This window comes from Scyliorhinus canicula, chromosome 3 (genome assembly GCF_902713615.1).
Source record: "Scyliorhinus canicula chromosome 3, sScyCan1.1, whole genome shotgun sequence".
In the NCBI taxonomy this organism is placed as follows: Eukaryota; Metazoa; Chordata; class Chondrichthyes; order Carcharhiniformes; family Scyliorhinidae; genus Scyliorhinus; species Scyliorhinus canicula.
This window is the reverse complement of record NC_052148.1, coordinates 82,374,281-82,391,542: the sequence shown is the minus strand read 5'-3', so window position 1 is coordinate 82,391,542 and position 17,262 is coordinate 82,374,281. Positions and strand designations below refer to the sequence as shown.

The 17,262-nt window shown below is 45.1% G+C and overlaps 1 protein-coding gene across 2 annotated transcripts in view; it reads right to left on the bottom strand.

The window, feature by feature from the left end:
• Nucleotides 1-17,262, bottom strand: part of LOC119962758 (urea transporter 2-like) — a 105,757-nt gene that overhangs the window by 50,705 nt on the left and 37,790 nt on the right. For both annotated transcript variants that reach the window (XM_038790780.1, XM_038790779.1), the window contains exons 3-4: nucleotides 10,257-10,446; nucleotides 4,760-4,888 (exon numbers count right to left, since the gene is read on the bottom strand). In XM_038790780.1, coding sequence (XP_038646708.1) covers nucleotides 4,760-4,888; nucleotides 10,257-10,446 — 319 coding nt within the window. The remainder of the gene's footprint in view (nucleotides 1-4,759; nucleotides 4,889-10,256; nucleotides 10,447-17,262) is intronic.

The window sequence follows — 17,262 nt, the reverse complement described above, 5'->3', positions numbered from 1 at the left end:
CTTGCCTCTGATTAGCCAGCTATTCCAAACGAATATAGGAACAGAAGTAGGCCATTCAGCCCATTGAGCCTGTAATTAACACTGCAATGAAGTTACTGCGAAATTCCATTTTGTTTTGCTTCTAGGAAACAGCAGGTGAAATTGACCTCACGGTAGCATGGTGGTTAGCATCAATGCTTCACAGCTCCAGGGTCCCAGGTTCGATTCCCGGCTGGGTCACTGTCTGTGTGGAGTCTGCACGTCCTCCCCGTGTGTGCGTGGGTTTCCTCCGGGTGCTCCGGTTTCCTCCCACAGTCCAAAGATGTGCAGGTTAGGTGGATTGGCCATGCTAAATTGCCTGTAGTGTAAGGTTAATGGGGGGGGATTGTTGGGTTACGGGTATACGGGTTACGTGGGTTTAACTAGGGTGATCATTGCTCGGCACAACATCGAGGGCCGAAGGGCCTGTTCTGTGCTGTACTGTTCTATGAATGTGCATTGACTAGGGAGGTCCCCTGGGAGTTAATGAGCTTTTGCAGCTGCAGAGATAATTTGCTTTTCAGGTTGGGGAGTTAACATCATTGCTGGGTGCAGCCCAGAAGGGCAGAGACACTGAGTTTTTGGAGAAGTTTTGAGAGAGAGATCAGCTGAATTCTGATCTGCCTGACCCGGAGTCCACTATTCATTTCCAGTAGGATAGTTGAAAAAAAGAGTAATAATATTTTAAAGCAGCGCACTCTTGTCTGAAGACAAGGAAGAGGCTGAAACAACCTAGTTGAAGCAGCTATTTGAAGATATACAGCCAGAATCTGCAGAGGTTCTAACTGGGCCCAAATTTGCCTGCAATGCAAGTATTACTCTATGCCCTACTGATTTTTAAGCTGGATAGAGATCTGAATGTTTCTTTTCTTGTTGTTTAATGGGAAATTGTATAGTAGTGTTAAAGGGTAATTGTTCTTTTCAAGTGTGAATTTAAAAGTTTAATATTGTATTCATAATTAAATTGTGTTTTAGAAGTACCAAATCCTTGGGCGCGATTCTCCGCAAATGCGGAGAGTCGTGAAAGGCTGCCGTGAAACTGGCCGTGTTTCACGGCAGCCTCCGCGCCCCCTCCCGGGACCCGATTCTCCCCCCCGGTCGGGGCTAGCAGCGCAGCCCCGTGAAGAACGGCATCGCGAGCTTAGCAACCGTCGCTAAGCCCATGCGCCAAGCGTCACGGCGGCTGACGCGCACGATGACGTCAGCCGCGCATGCGCGGGTTGGACAGCTCCAACCCGCGCATGCGCGGATGACGTAATCACGCATATGCGTCAAACCCGCGCATGCGCGGGCCATCATGCCCCTCAGCCGCCCCGCAGACTGATCCTGCGGGGCGGCGGAAGAACAAAGAGTGCGCGGGTATCGGACCCGCTGCCCGCGATCGGTGGGCACCGATCGCGGGCCCATGCCACACTTGGCACGGCCGTGGTGCGGCCGTGCCAATCGGTGCCATGGTTGTCCGGGACGGCACTTTGCGGCCGTTTTCATGAACGGTGAGAGCAGGTGTGTTTGCGTTTGTGAAAACGGCCGTAAAGGCCTGGGAACTCGGCCCATCGGTCAGGGGAGAATCGCTGTTCGCCGCAAAAAACGGCGAGAGCAGCGATTCGTGTCGTGGGGCGGCCATGGGGGGGGGGGGGGGGGGGGGGGGGTGGAGGAGAATAGCGGGAGGTCGGGAAAAATGTCGGGAAGGCCCTCCCGCTATTCTCCGACCATCGTGGGCAGCGGAGAATTGCGCCCCTTATTTTTCCATGCAATCACTACCTTGGAGCGAATCATTCTTTCTACATACTCTCAAAATAAACTAAAATATTGGGGTTTTGGTCCAGTATCCCATCCTTTTGTGATCTGGTCTAGGTTCATAATAAAATTGGGGGCTCATCTGGGATTGGGATTAATTTTGATAGAGAGGAAAGAAGGAGGAAGTGTTCGTGGTTGTAGCTCAGGGAGAAGAGAAATCCAGATGATTCTGAATTTGACATTCCTCAAGTTAAATTGAATAATGAGGAAATATTGAAAAATTGGGATAAATTATTGAGTTTCCTTCCAGAGGAAAATAAAAATAACCTAAAAGGGTTATTACATTCACATAGTATTTGGGAATAAATTGGAAAGTATGAAAGTAATTATGCATGATTTCGATACAGGAAATCTATTCCCTTTAAACAACATCTATAAAGGTTCAATGTTAGTACGGGCACAAAAGGAAAGTGACAAGATGTTTAAGGATGATATCATCAAAGTGAGTTGCAGCAAGCGGAGGTTGTCATGGTACCAAAACTAGATGGAACACAATGATTGTGTGTAGACTATAGAAAAGTCACGCAGTTACAAAGTCAGATTAGTACCCTATTCCTCGTTTGGAAGACTGTGCTGAAAAGATAGGACAAGCATGTTTTATTACCAAACTTAACTTACTTAAAGGATATTGGCAAGTACCTTTATCAGATAGGGAGAAGGAAATTTTGGCTTTTGTGGCCCCAAATGATCTGTATCAAATTAAGGTCATGCCATTGGGAATGAAGAATGCGGCAGCATTCCAAAGATTAACTAACAAGGTCACCTAGGCTCAAAACAATTGTGCAGTGTCCATTTATTATTTGGTGGTGTTCAGTGAAACATGGAAGAAGCATATAGAATATTTAAAACAATTATTTGATCGATTAAATGAAGCTGGATTGGTGGTAAATTTGACTAAGAGTGAATTTGCAAAAGCTCAAGTCACCTTCTTAGGCCATGCCATTGGACATGGTCAGATGTTCCACAGAATGTGAAGACGAAAGCGATTGGAGAATTTCCAATAGCATCGACTAGGAGAGAAGTTCTGAGATTTCTGGTGTCTTGCTGATGTTTAAGCTGAATTGAGAGCTGAATGTTTGTTTTTTTGCTGTTTAATGGGAAATTGCATAGTAGTGTTACGGGTAATTGTCAGCTGTTCTTTTGGGGTGTGAAGTTAAAAAGTTGAATATTGCATTCATAATGTTTTGTTTTAGAAATACCAAAGCCCTATCTTTCATGCAATCACTCCTCGAGTGAATCATTATTTCCACACAATCTCAAAATAAACTAAAATATTGTAGTTTCGGTCCAGTATCCTAGCCACTGTTGGGGTCTGGTCTGGGATCGCAACACATGTCTGTTCCACTTTAATATCCTGAAAACGTAAATCAAACCACCCCTTAAACCTCTAAATTCTGGGAAATAGAACACTCGTTTGTGAAATCTTTCCATGTAACCAAACCCTTGGAGTCATGAAAACATTCTAGTAAGTATATGCTGTAATCCCTCCCAGGTCAATGTATCCTCCCCAAGGTGTGGTGTGTAAAAAGCTCATTGTTCTTTAAATATGTATAGCTGAAGCTTAACTTCTACCCCCTTGCATACTCATCTTCCAGTGTAAAAGGGCAGCACTACATCACCTTTTTGATTACTTCTTGTACTTGTCCATGATACTTTAATGATCTGTGTACCTGAACCATTAAGTTTCTTTCGATCTCTAATGTTCCTAGCTTTGTGCCATCCTATTCGACACAATTTACATTCATAGTGGACTTTCTCACACTCGCCTACAATTTCCCACAGTTTTGTCCATTCACTTAATCAATCAATGTCTCTTTGTAGTGTAACACTTCAATTTAAACTGTTACCAATGCTGCACATCTTTCTATCATCAGTAAACTTGGATATGTGACTGTCTAGTTCACCATCCATGTTCTAAATAAATCTGATAAATATTTGTGGCTAAGCTTGATGTAGTGTAATGTCCCTCAAGCTATAAGCCCCTAGCAACAGACAAAAGCCTGACCTATGCACCATCAGGGTGTGGAAAGGTTGAGAAAGAAAGAGAGAGAGTATCAAGGTCCCAAAACAGAAAAAGAACTCCTGGCTCTGACGCAAAATTGTGCATTCAACTCTCATCCAAATGTAGGCTGACACTTTGGTGCAGCAATGATAAAATGCTGCACTGTTGTCGGTACCATACTTTGATTGACAAAAGCCGTGGATGTAAAAGGTCCCATGATATAATTTTCAAGAGGAGTAGCAGATATTACCCCATACCAATAGGGGACAGCAGGGTAGCATGGTGGTTAGCATAAATGCTTCACAGCTCCAGGGTCCCAGGTTCGATTCCCGGCTGGGTCACTGTCTGTGTGGAGTCTGCACGTCCTCCCCCTGTGTGCGTGGGTTTCCTCCGGGTGCTCCGGTTTCCTCCCAGAGTCCAAAGATGTGCGGGTTAGGTGGATTGGCCATGCTAAATTGCCCGTAGTGTCCTAATAAAAGTAAGGTTAAGGGGGGGATTGTTGGGTTACGGGTATAGGGTGGATGAGTAGGGTGATCATTGTTCGGCACAACATTGAGGGCCGAAGGGCCTGTTCTGTGCTGTACTGTTCTATGTTCTAATAGTTTCTTTGTTTGACCATGTCTCAGTTGAAAATGACCACCTCGTTTCGGGTGGGCTAAGGCTCCAACAGATTAGGATCTTGGCCTAATTTCTGGGCCCTCCAACGATTTACAGCAAGGGTACGCCTGAAGGGGTGTGGATTTTCAGTCTCTTTGTTATTATATTTTAACCATAGTTTGTATTCCAATTCATGCAGCTTTACGAACATCTATATTCATTCTTAAGCCATAGCACAGAATAATTAAGTTATTTTAGTCTCAAATACCAGAATATGTACAAACATTGCATGTAAATTTTGTGTTTCAGCTGTTCTTAAATATAAAAACAGACTGCTTCCCATACCATAATATTGACATGACAATCACAGGCAATAGCAGCCACCAATACCAATCTCCTTTATTAGAAAACATGGCCAATATAAAGCCAACCAAGGTGCCGTTGTATCCATGGAGCCCTGCTTCAATGTCAGATCTGAAATTAAAAAAATAATTGATGCTAACATTTCATCATCCAACTTTTTTCAAACAAAGTTATGCTTAAGGAAACAATTATTTTTCTTGATGTTTTGGGGCGATTTCTTCATCCCAACTTGCTAGGGAAAATTTACCTTTCAAATAATGGAATCCAATTCAAATTGCAGCAGATAAATAATTGTTGTTCACCATCCACAGGATTATATTTTGCACAAAATTGCTCAATAAACTGGCAAAATAAACCAATCTGCAAGAAACCATGCTTCTTAATATTTCAAAAATTAAAAGCTGGGGATCCAGATTTCTTTCAATATTTGTGAAAACATTTCCAATTCCCTTTGGAGTGTGTGAAATGAGGACCAGGAGTAACTATCACCTAGAATCCTAGGCGAAAAGAGGACCTGGGGCAGTAATCACCAAAAAGACCTATTCAATCCATCCCTGTCTGCAGCTCCATAGTAGAGGGGATATGATCTGAGAGAAATGAAAGTGTACCATCACAGGAAAACAGATAAGTAATTGGTGAATATTTTGTTAATTTATCTTTAAATCACGAGTACTTTATCAGTGATTGTAAGGTTTTACTAGTTGCAGGAGATTTATCAGCAGTAGTAAAGATTTTATGGAGTAGCAGTGTACATTAATTATACATTCATTCAGAATGAATTAATAATAAAGATGGCAGGGTGGGTGATGTGGTGTGATTGCAGAATGTGGGAGTTCCTTGACACCAGGTTATTCAGAACAAATATGTCTGCAGTAAGTGTCTGTGACTTGAGGATCTTCGACCAAGAGGTATTGAACTGGAGGCCGATCTGCAGACAGTATGACGCATCAGGGAGGGGGAACATTACTTGGTCACTTTGTACCAGGAGTCAGTCACACCCCTTAGGATAAGCTTTTTGATTTGGTCAGGAAGAGGAAGGTGTGGGTGCCAGTGAGGCAGGTCTGGGGAACCAGAATGCAGAAGTGAAGGATCCTCACCCGTTGCAATTGCCCAAAAGATTTGATGTTCTTGCAGCCTGTATGGATGACAGCAGTGGCTGCAGCATGGATGAGCAAATTGATCATGGCACCATGATATAGGAAGCCATCCAAGCAGGTTGCAAGGGGTAGGTGGGGGGGGGGGGGGGGGGGGGGGGCTTAGCCTCATTCAATTCAAGGTGCTGCATAGGGCCCACATGACTGGGACGAGGATGAGTAGGTTCTTTGGGGGTGAAGATAGGTGTGTCAGGTGCTCGGGGAGTCCAGCGAACCATGCCCATATGTTCTGGGCATGCCCGGCATTGGAGGAGTTCTGGAAGGGTGGCGGCGAGGACGGTGTCAAGGGTGGTGGGATCCAGGGTCAAGCCAGGATGGGGACTCGCGATCTTTGGGGTTGGGGTAGAGCCGGGAGTGCAGGAGGCGAAAGAGGCCGGTGTGCTGGCCTTTGCGTCCCTAGTAGCCCAGTGAAGGATTTTGCTACAATGGAAGGACGCGAGGCCCCCAAGCGTGGAGACCTGGATCAATGACATGGCGGGCTTCATTAAGCTTGAGAAGGTCAAATTCGCTCTGAGAGGATCGGTGCAAGGGTTCTTTAAACGGTGGCAACCTTTCCACGACTTTCTGGCTCAACGATAGGGTACTGGGACAGTAGCAGCAGCAACCCGGGGGGGGGGGGGGGGGGGGGGGGGGGGGTGGACGTTGATTATGTTTGCTTATTTATTTAAATTTGATTTATTTAATTTTAATTTATGGTTAAGTTCTCTTGTTGGGGGGGGGGGGGGGGGGGGGAGTGTGATACATGTGATGTTACGGTTTGGGGGGAATTGTGGGTGTTATGGGCTATACTTGTTGTTATATTTTTATATTTTCTGTAAAAAATTCCAATAAAAATTATTTTAAAAAAAAAATGATTAATAAGGAAGGATAAACTGAATAACGCGATCAACGACCGCTTTTTGCTCGAGTGAGTGCGCAATACGACTGGCAGATCCCGGGACGGGACTCCTGCCGGCTTTCCGGCAGCCTTTACACCCGAGGGACCCACAAGCTCACTTGGGGCACCCTTTCAAATTGGCGGGCCGATCTCGGAGTTCAGCTCCCCAGTGCTGAAAAAATTCTAAATGTGCGCTAAATCGGTGAGAAACCCCCAAGGCCCCCAAAAAATGACTTAAGTGTCGTTTGATAGCAGTAGGGAACTTGCTCAGAAACTTCCTGCAAAACCAGCCACACATGAATTTTTCCATTAAATTCCACTCAGTATGAGAGAACGCTGGCTAGAAATGTAAAAACAGATAGTAATTTCTAACGGTATTTAAAAAGGAAAAGAGTAAGTAAAGTGAGCAATGGTCCTCTAGAGTCTGGAGAATTAATAATGGAAAATGAGGAAATGGTAATGAACTGAGCAGACTTTTATGCGTGTCTTCACTGTAGAGGATATAAATAACATCCCAGAAATAAGTGTGAATCAGGAGGTGCAAGGGAGGGAGGAACTTAAAAATTATTACAATCACCAGGGAAATGGTACTGAGAAACTATTATAACTAAAAGCTGACAAGTCCCCAGTTCCTGATGGGCTTTATCCTTGGGTCTTAAAAGAAGTGGCTGCTGAGATAGCAGATGCCTGGTTTTAAATTTTTAAAATTCCCTCGATTCAGGAAAGGTCATCAGATAGGAAAATAATGAATAGAACTCTTCTATTCATGAAAGGATGGAGGCAGAAAGCAACAGACTACAGGCCAGTTAGCTTAACATCAGTCATGGGGAAATTACTGGAATAATTATGAAGGTTGTTACAGTGGGGCACTTAGAAAATCCCAATGCAATCAAGCAGGGTCGACATGGTTTTGTGACTAATGGATTGGACTACTTTGAGGAAGTAACCAGCAACATGGATGAAGCGGAGCCTACAGATGAGCTGCACTTAGCATTTGACAAGGTGCCACATCAAAGGTTACTACACAAAATAAGATCTTATAATGTGGAGGGTAACATATTAGCATGGATAAAGGATTGGTTAGTGAACAGGAAGTAGTGAGTAGAGATAAATGGGTCTTTTTCGGGTTGGCAAGATGTGACAAATGGAATGCCAAAGGGATCCGTGCCTGCCCTCAACTATTTACAATTTCTATCAATGGCTTGGATGACGGGACCAAATGCATGGTTGTTAAATTTGCTGGTGACACAAAGATAGATAGGAAAGCAAGTTGTGACTAGGACATAAGATATCAGAAGAAGGAAATGGATAGGCTAAATGAGTGGGCCAATGATTGGCAGATGGACTATAATATGGGAAAATGTAAAGTTGTCCACTTTGGCAGGAAGAATGGAAAAGCAGCGTATTGTTGAAATGTATCGGGTACAGAGATTTGGGTGTCCTGGTACAGGAATCAGGCAAAGTTAGTATTCAGGTGCAGCAAGTGATTAGAAAGGTAATAGAATGTTGAAATTTATTGTAAAAGGAATGGAATATAAAAGTAGGGATGTTTTTGTGACACTCATGCAGGGTGTTGGTGAGACCACATCTAGAGTAGAGTACAGTTTTGGTTTCCTTATTTAAGTAACGATATAAATGCATTAGAAACAGTTCAGAGAAGGTTCAGAGAAGATACCCATGAGGAAAGGTTGGACAGGCTGGGCCTATATCCACTAGAGTTCAAAAGATTGAAAGTTTTTTTTTTGAAACATAGAAGATCCTGAGAGGACTTGATAGGGTCGATGCTAAAAGGATATTTCCATTTGTGGGACAGACTAAAACTGGGGGACACGTTTAAAATAAGGGGTATCTAATTTAAAACAGAGGTGGGAAGAGATGTTTCTCTCTCGGAAGGTTATGAATCTTTGGAACTCTCTTCCCTAGAAAGGAGTGGAGGCTGGGTCAATGAATATTTTTAAGGCAGGGGTAGGTAGGTTTATGGCAAACAAGGGAATCAAAGGTTATCGGGGTGAGCTGAATGCAGATGGAGGCCTAGCAGAATGCAGATTGAGGCCAAAGTCTGATCAGCCATGATCTTATTAAAGAGGGGCCGAAAGGCCTACTCATGCTCCTAATTAAAATGTTTGTGTTGAAGTTATACTTCCTTACTTCACAAACTGGGTTACACAATAACCCATTTATTCACTAACTTGTGGTTTTATGATGCCTTCAACAAAATGAAGTGTCAGAGGAATGTTTTTTCAGAGGGTATTGTAAGATACCATACAGTAAGATGGAGATAAATGGCCAAAAATATGTTTGAAGGGATAAGTTGTTATGAGGCTTTAAGACTCGCAGGAGGTACAGTAATATTTTCGCATTAGACTAACTAATCCTGATATTATTATTTTAAATCCTACCACCTTAATTCACTAATGCTGGTAATTTGTGACCTCACATCAGAAACATGAAAGATGACCTTTTGTTCAAAAACAAAATAAATGGATTTTATTCCTGACCTTCAGGGAGGAGAAACTGTCACTTCTATCACATCTGGCTTATGTGTGGTTTGTAATGCTCTTGAAATGATTTAGCTTTCAAATGTGTAAAACTATCATGAAGCACCATAAGATGGCAGTGGTTTAAGATCTATCCTTGGTCCCATTCAATTCCTTATTTACATGTTATCCCTCATCGAATCATTACAATGCAGAAGGAGGCCGTTTGGCCAATCGAGTCTGCAACGACCCTCCGAAGGAGCACCCCACCTTGGCCATGTCCGTAACCTATTCCTGTAATCAATAAACCCACCTAACTTTTGAACACTAAGGGGCAATTTAGCACGGCCAATCCACCTAACTTGCACATCTTTAGACTGTGGGAGGAAACTGGAACACCCAGAGGAAACCGGAACACCCAGAGGAAACCCATGGAGACACAGGGAGAAAGTGCAAACTCCACACAGATAGTGACCCAAGGTTGTAATTGAACCTGGGTCCCTGGCACTGTGAGGCAGCAGTGCGAATTTAGTTGCTCTTTTAATTTCGCTTTTACATTGCTGTTGATTACTCCATGGACCTTTGTGAAATCTTTGGGATATTTACCTATTATAAAGGCACTACATTCAGGATAAGTTATTGTTGTTCAAACTTTTTCAATGGAGCTCATGGGAGTAAAATACATTAATTGGTTGAAACATTTCAGCAAACTTTCAGATCTTGTTCTCAATAACCACATTCATCAACTAACAAAACAATAACATATGATTTTATTGAGATATATTGGGGACTAGATTTTCCCATGGATGCTGGTGACCATACTAATAGGCTAAATATGGCCCACAGCATGACTCGCAGCATAAACAATGCCCCATATTTGAAAGTAAATATACTAGAAAACACTGAAAAGATTTAATGTCTTTTTCAAAAAAAGGTAAAAAATAAAATGTATTTTGCAACTGCAAAAGTACCTGTTCTGACTGAACACGAGTGCTGCCAAGTTTGAGAACACTGTTCCCACGACGCCATTCAACGCCCACCACGGATTCTGTAAAATCAGCCCGGCCAAAATAACAACGCCGCTCAGCGGATTGTTGACAAACATCACCTGGGCAATTCCACGCAAGTTCCAGTCAATAAATAGAAAGATAACGTTCTGCTCTGCAATATTTTCAGAAAGAAAATTAGAACATCCATTCTGTATTCTTCTAATTCAACTGGTACTTTTACTCATGTGTACAGAAACAACCTCTATATCAATACTTTAATCTTAACATTTAAAAGGGAAACTATGGACCTCTTGTCTTCCATCCCAAACCCCTTTCCCCATCCCAAGCACCCTTTCTGATTTTCTGTATTCAGACACCCAACAACAGCCATCTTTGCAGCCCAGCAGCTCAGGCGGACTTGAGCAACATCACATCACTGATAAAGAAGCACCATAGCTTGATCTGACACTCGCAGCCTCAAACCCAGACTGGCAATGGGCAGACATTAGAGGGTGGTACAGTCAGGTTCAGCATATGTTGAGTGATGTTATGGTGGTCACAAAGGATATGACGGGGGTGGTGGATGGTCAATAGATCTCCTGTGGGCTTTGTGGAATAGGAATTTCCTTATTAAGTAGGTGGTATCTCGCCCAATAGGAAATATATGGTGAGAACTTAAAACACGGATCAGTATCTCCGTGGGTCCTCAAGCTTGGACACATGTGTTTTGAACTGCGGCAGTGGTCTTTTTCATTACTAAAACAAAGGGATTTGTTGTTGGAAGACTGGCCTTGCCAAACTTATTACAAATGGCCCGGAGCCAGGCTTTGGGAAAGGTTTGTATGCTGGCTCAACGAAGGGTAAGGGCACACATGATTTTTGTTACGGGGTTCTCAGTTGAGGACTCTAATGGGTTGGCATACAGGAGATTGTCGATGAGGAGGCATATTAAGAAATTGGTGGATTGGCAGGCCTACCTTCTGTCACTGTCAAGGAGCTTGGAGGAGTCCAACATTGTACAGAGCTTGGAGTCCATCCTTTCCAGTATAAAAGGGATGGCCAACTCCACGGCAGCACTTGTGGACCCAGCTGTTATGCAGCGTCTGGTGACCACTGACTCAGATTCCATTGAATTACAGGCAGAAGCCATTCAATTTCTCAATGCAGCAGAGAAAGTTCCGTCTGAGATCACGAGGTTCATCCTTGCAGCAGGCTCAGATTGTCATCATGGCTGCAGAGCTCAGTACTCAAAGGTGCAACAAAACTCTCCACACAGTATAGCAATCACTTCTCCAATTGATTACTAGGATTGTTGAGCTGCCCCTTCACCTCCCCAGTGGAATAGCTGTGATTCTATGGTATACAAACCTACTGTTCTCGCGCACTTTCTTTTGTACATTCATGGGATGTGGGGATCACTGGCTTGGACAGCATTTAATGCCCATCCTTAATTTCTCTTGAGAAAGTGGCGGGGAGCTACCTTCTTGAATTGCTGCAGTCCATGGGGCACAGGTAAACCCACAGTGCTTAGTGAGAGAGTTCCAGGATTTTGACCCAGTGACAGTGAAGGAATGGCAATATATTTCCAAGTCAGGGTGGTGAATGTCTTGGAGGAGAACTTACAGGTGGGGTTGTTCGAAAGTATCTGTTGTCCTTGCCCTTCTATATGGTTGTGGGCTCAGAAGGTCCCTTGATGAGTTCATCTTGCAGATGGTGGAAACTGCTGCTATTGTGCATTGATGGCAGAGGGAGTGAATGTTTGTGGATGAGGTGCCAATCAAGCATGCTGTTCGTGCTGGATTGTGTTGAGCTTCTTGAGTGTTGTTGGAGCTGCAATCCAGGCAAGTGGAGACTATTCCATCACATTCCTGACTTGTGCTGTGTGGATGGTGGACAGGCTTTGCAGAGTCTGGAGCTGAGCTACTCGCCACAGAGTTTGTGACCTGTGTTTTTACAAGTATATACACTGAGAGTTCAGTTCAGTTTCTTGTCAATGCTAACCACCAGGATGTTGATATGGTGAAGCATTCATACCCCACCACTGTCACTTCAACAGTGCCTTTGCTGTAGCCTCTCAGCCGATCAGCCTACGTTGAGGTGATACAGTCAGAAGTGAGCTTCTCAAGGCTTAAACACTAATTTCAAAGTCATACAAACATAAAATGTTTTATATTTCAAGCCCTTCAAGCTTGCTCCGCCATTCATTAAGATCATGGCTGATTATCGAAGTCATTAGTTTGTTCCCGACTTCCCCCATATCCTTTGATCCCTTTCAGCCCAAGAGCGATCTCTAACTCCTTTTTGAAAACATACAATGTTTTGGTTTCAGCTATGTTTTGTGATAGCAAATTCCACAGACTTCCCACTCTCTGGGTGAAGAGGTTTCTCCTCATCTTAGTCCTAAATGGTCTACCGTGTATCCTCAGACTGTAACCCCTGGTTCTGGGCTCCCTCACAATCAAGAACCTCCTTCCTACATCTACCCTGTCTAGTCCTGTTAGAATTTTATAGGTTTCTAGGCGATCCACCCTCATTCTTTTAAACCCAAGCAAGTATATTCCTGACCAACCGAACCTCTTCTCATGTGCCAGTCATGCCATCCCAGGAATCAGCCTGGTAAACTTTGCTCTTTAGCAAGAACATCCTTACTCAGGTAAGAAGACCAAAACTGCACAAAATATTCCAGGTGTGGTCTCCCTGCACCTGTACTCGAATCCTCTCACTATAAAGGCCAACACACCATTGGTCTTCTTTACCGCCTGCTGCATATGCATGCTTACTTTCAGTGACCGGTGTACAAGGATACCCTGCACAACATGGCACAACAGAGGAGGACATGCTGGAGGAGGAGGAAGAACATCACGCCTCATCTGACCAAACGTGTGCTCCAGGGCCACTGCACACAGGACAACCTCAACACCTCCAGATTTGCCAACTAATGGTCATTAGTGACCAATCTGGTTACTGGCAGCACCGCCACCTTGTTCCACCTCTCCAGATTCTCCCCCCCAAAACCCCATTTGAAGTGGTGCCCCCTTCCCCATAACCGCTCACATCCTCCCCTATCCCTCCTTCCTTCACTCCATCCCCCTCCCCTCCCCGCGCTCAGTGGGTCCGACCAGCATCACTCAAGTGTGTTGGCATGGTTATGAAGATGGTGAGTGGTGACATGATACTCACTGGGTAAGCTGGGTGACCCCAGGTGGAATGTTGAATTGTCCTGGGGGTTCTGCCCCATGTCATTCTCCAAAATCCACATCCACACCATCAACCTGCCACACCTCACCCCCCCCCCCCCCCCCCCCCCCCCCCCCCCCACCCCCCCCCCCCCCGCCACACCCAGTCCAGCTATCTTTCACAACCTTCAGACAAAGGACTGAGACAGGTCAGAATGTTGATGAAAAGGTGATTAATCGTGACTATATAGATTATTGTGCCCTGACCCCTAACTCTAACCCATGGGCTGCCCCCGTGCCCTTGTATCTAACTTCCTTATTCCATGGACTAATGCTCCTTCTGGTTGTGACCCCAGTCAGAACATCAGATGTAGAGACAGCCTGTTGCACATCTCGCCCTCTGACCTGAGGTGCCTTTGGCAGCAGTCTTCTGGAGGGCCTGGCCCAGGATGGGCCCGGCCGATTTTCAGGTGTCACAGGTCACGCCGGTTCTGTCCGCTGCCCATCAGATACGCCAGTGTTAGGTGTCCGGAATTCAGAACCACTGAGGTGCTCCAGAACATCCCCTATGGGAGGAAGCAGCTCATCACTTCCCCCTGCCTCGGAGTGCTCGCTGGCCCCCGGGCTACTCTATGGGACAGAGGTGAGGCCGGAGTGAGCTCCAGAGGCTTACTCTTGTCTCAAGCAGAGTCTTGATGCCCTCAACCATGGAGCACAGAGACTGGGCCACGTCCCTCAGTGAGTGAGTCATGGCCCTCTGCGCCTTGATCATGTGCCTCTGTGACTGGCCCAGGTCAATGCTCTGGATACCCTCAGCGATAACCCTTTGCGACTAAGCCAAGCTCTGGAGCGCCACAGCAATGTCCATGTGGGCCCAGTACATGTCTGCCTGTGACTGGGCCCCCTGTCCTGAGCATCAATCATCGATCACACAGTGTGCCCCAAGCCTTGAATGTCTTGATTCATGGCTGTGACCTTTTGATGAAGGATTCCACCGCGGATGCCACCCATTCAGTGTTGGCCTGGGTACCACACATAGTCGGCATAATCTTGTGCGCCTAAAGCTGGTTGGACTCCTCCAACCTGGAGGCATTAGAAAGTTGCTGACACCCCCTCCTGAAGATTTTGGCTCTGTGTCTACATCTCCAACAGTGATGGAATCATATTATCCAGAAGCACGATACCTGTCCAGACTACAGCTGGCTCCTGGGCTTGGGCAGTGCTCCAACTGTTCGCTCCCTCGGGAGTTCCTACCTCCACCTGATGTGCTGCAGTATGTGTGACATGCGCACCAAAAGGTGACCAAGGAGCCTCTTCACTAAAATGTCACACCGATTTTAATGTCTCTATGATTTTGATATTACAGATGAATGCAGTGCTAGGAAATTGGCGTCATCTCTGGATTGGTCCTCCCGAGCTGTGGCTCGGGGGCGAGGTATCCCAGGTGGACCAGCCTGTTCTGTTGGTGATCCCGCAAGATAAAAGACAAGACACATAGTGAGATCTTGGGAAGGAATGGTTTGGGGAGAGGGATGACTCATTTGCATTAGACATAATTTTGCTTTAGGAGCTCACTTGGATGGCACATGCCAACCTCCGCCTTAGAGATAGCCCTCTTCTGCACCTCCCCGGATAATTCCATCTCCCACTGGGGTTAGAGTGTGGAGGTCCTGGTCCGGTCTTCTCCAGTTCCCTTCTGTTATGGGGCAAACTTTTCCTAGAGGACACGTTAAAAACATAGTGAGATGCATGGAGGCAAGTTATATTGGGCGTCTGTAGCTGGTGGCATGTGTGTACAAGGCACCTGGCCAGAGGACAATACAGGTGTTGGATTTTGGTACAATGTGGGATGTGAGGGAGATGCAGCAGATAGGTTTTGATTGGCCTCTATGGGAGTGGGGGGTGATATGAGGAGTGAGAGACAGAGTAATGCCAGGGTAACACAAGTGGTGGCTCACCCAAATTGCCCCAAGGAGGTCATTCATCTTCTTATGGTACTGCTTGCCAGTCCGGCTCACTGCATTGAGCGCCTCTGCCCAGGCCCAATTGACGGCTGTGGGCGGTAGCCTCCTGCACATCATGGGGAAGAGAGTGTCCTGCCTCTCCTCCACCGTATTCAACATTCGATCGAGCTCTACATCCACGAAGCTTGACGCTGCTCTTCTCTGAGCCATCTTCTCGGCTGGAATGAGGGTGTGTGAGGAGTGGAGTGCTTATAACCAGGTCAAGCTTTCCAGCACCAATTCCGGCCCCAGCCAAATCGACGCCGGCAGGAATGAGAATTGCTCCAAATTCACATAGGCAGAGTGCTGGCCCATTAGCATGTCCTGAATGCTCCAGAAATAGTGTGCCGCATGCAATCAATTGCAGCATCATACTCTCCCAAACTGAGAACTTTTCGTTTCTCATCCTCACTCACGCTCTGTGCTCCATCCTCAATTTAATTTTCTCATAATGGGTCTGCCTATACTAATGCCCACTGCTGCGTGGGAGGGCACTTACTATAGGCTCCTAGAGGGGAACAAATATTGTAATGGAATCAGTAACGCAGTTATTTTAATAACTTGATTTGTAATATCTAGTGCAGCATAATGCTGAGGTACGATCAGTTAATAAAAGGCAAGTATTAGATGCTGTGAAAAATAGTGACAGGTTAAATAAGCATCCATAACGAGCACTAGTCTGCAGATGGGAAATGCCCTCCTGCATGATCCTCACTGACTGCCTGCACACAAGATGGTGCCAATGTTTTATGGATCATTACCAATGTTCCCTATCACATTTCTTTGTACTTAATGGGTTATAAACTCTCGAGTACTATTTTTCTGTACTTGGGCAACTTACATTTGCAAGTCACAGAAGTTTTGCACGACATAGTAATGTCAATGTGTGGAATAGTTCAGATTATTGTGCAATCATGTATTTCAAAGGGAACATTGCCTCCATCCACTGATCCCATTCTTTCTCTCCTTAAATTCCCACCTCACTCGTGCCAATTTGCGTCTCTCCTAAGAGGCTAAAGTATACTTCTCTCTCATGTTCTAATTTACCTCTCTTCTCATAGGTCCCCTTTTACCTCTTTCATTCATCATTTAAACCTCTCCCTGCACATCCAATACCTACATTGTTATCCCATCTCCCGACACAGCAGCTCAAGAGAATAGATGAAACGCAAAAGGAGTGGGGAGGATGCACACAGCTTGAAAATCTGGACTTGGATCATAAATAACCTTACAAATACATCCATTTTGCCAAATGGCAAAATTAAACTCTGTCTCATGCATTTTCCATTAATCTAGACAGCTTCAATTAACCTGTGGTTTCTAGGCTGGTATTTGGTGTTCAGTCAATCTTCAGGTTCATCTGCAACCCAATCTGCATCGTAAAGTTGCCCGTCATAAAGAATTAGCTTCGCATTTAGATTACATCTATTGAACAATTTTACTCCAGACTTCTGTGTGTTTATCTGGCCATTTGGTCCTGATGGAAATAAATTGGAGCCTCTACTATAACTATCCAAAGCCCAGACTATAACATGTATAATAGTGTTGCTACAGCACCTAAGGCTCCTTGTGGGACCAGATGGCTCAGTTGGCTGGATAGCCTGTGTGGATCAGATTGGTGCCATGAACACAGGGTTCGACCCCTGTTCCAGCTGAAGTGGAGTTGGGATGAAAACTCAATAAGAAGTTGTTGCTGTGAGCCTTTCTGGGCCATCCCAGTTGAGTACTGGAGCATTGAGAGCTCCCAAATGGGGAGAACTCTAAAGTTTTGCTCAAATTCAGGTCTGAAAACCAGATCTTGTACACATG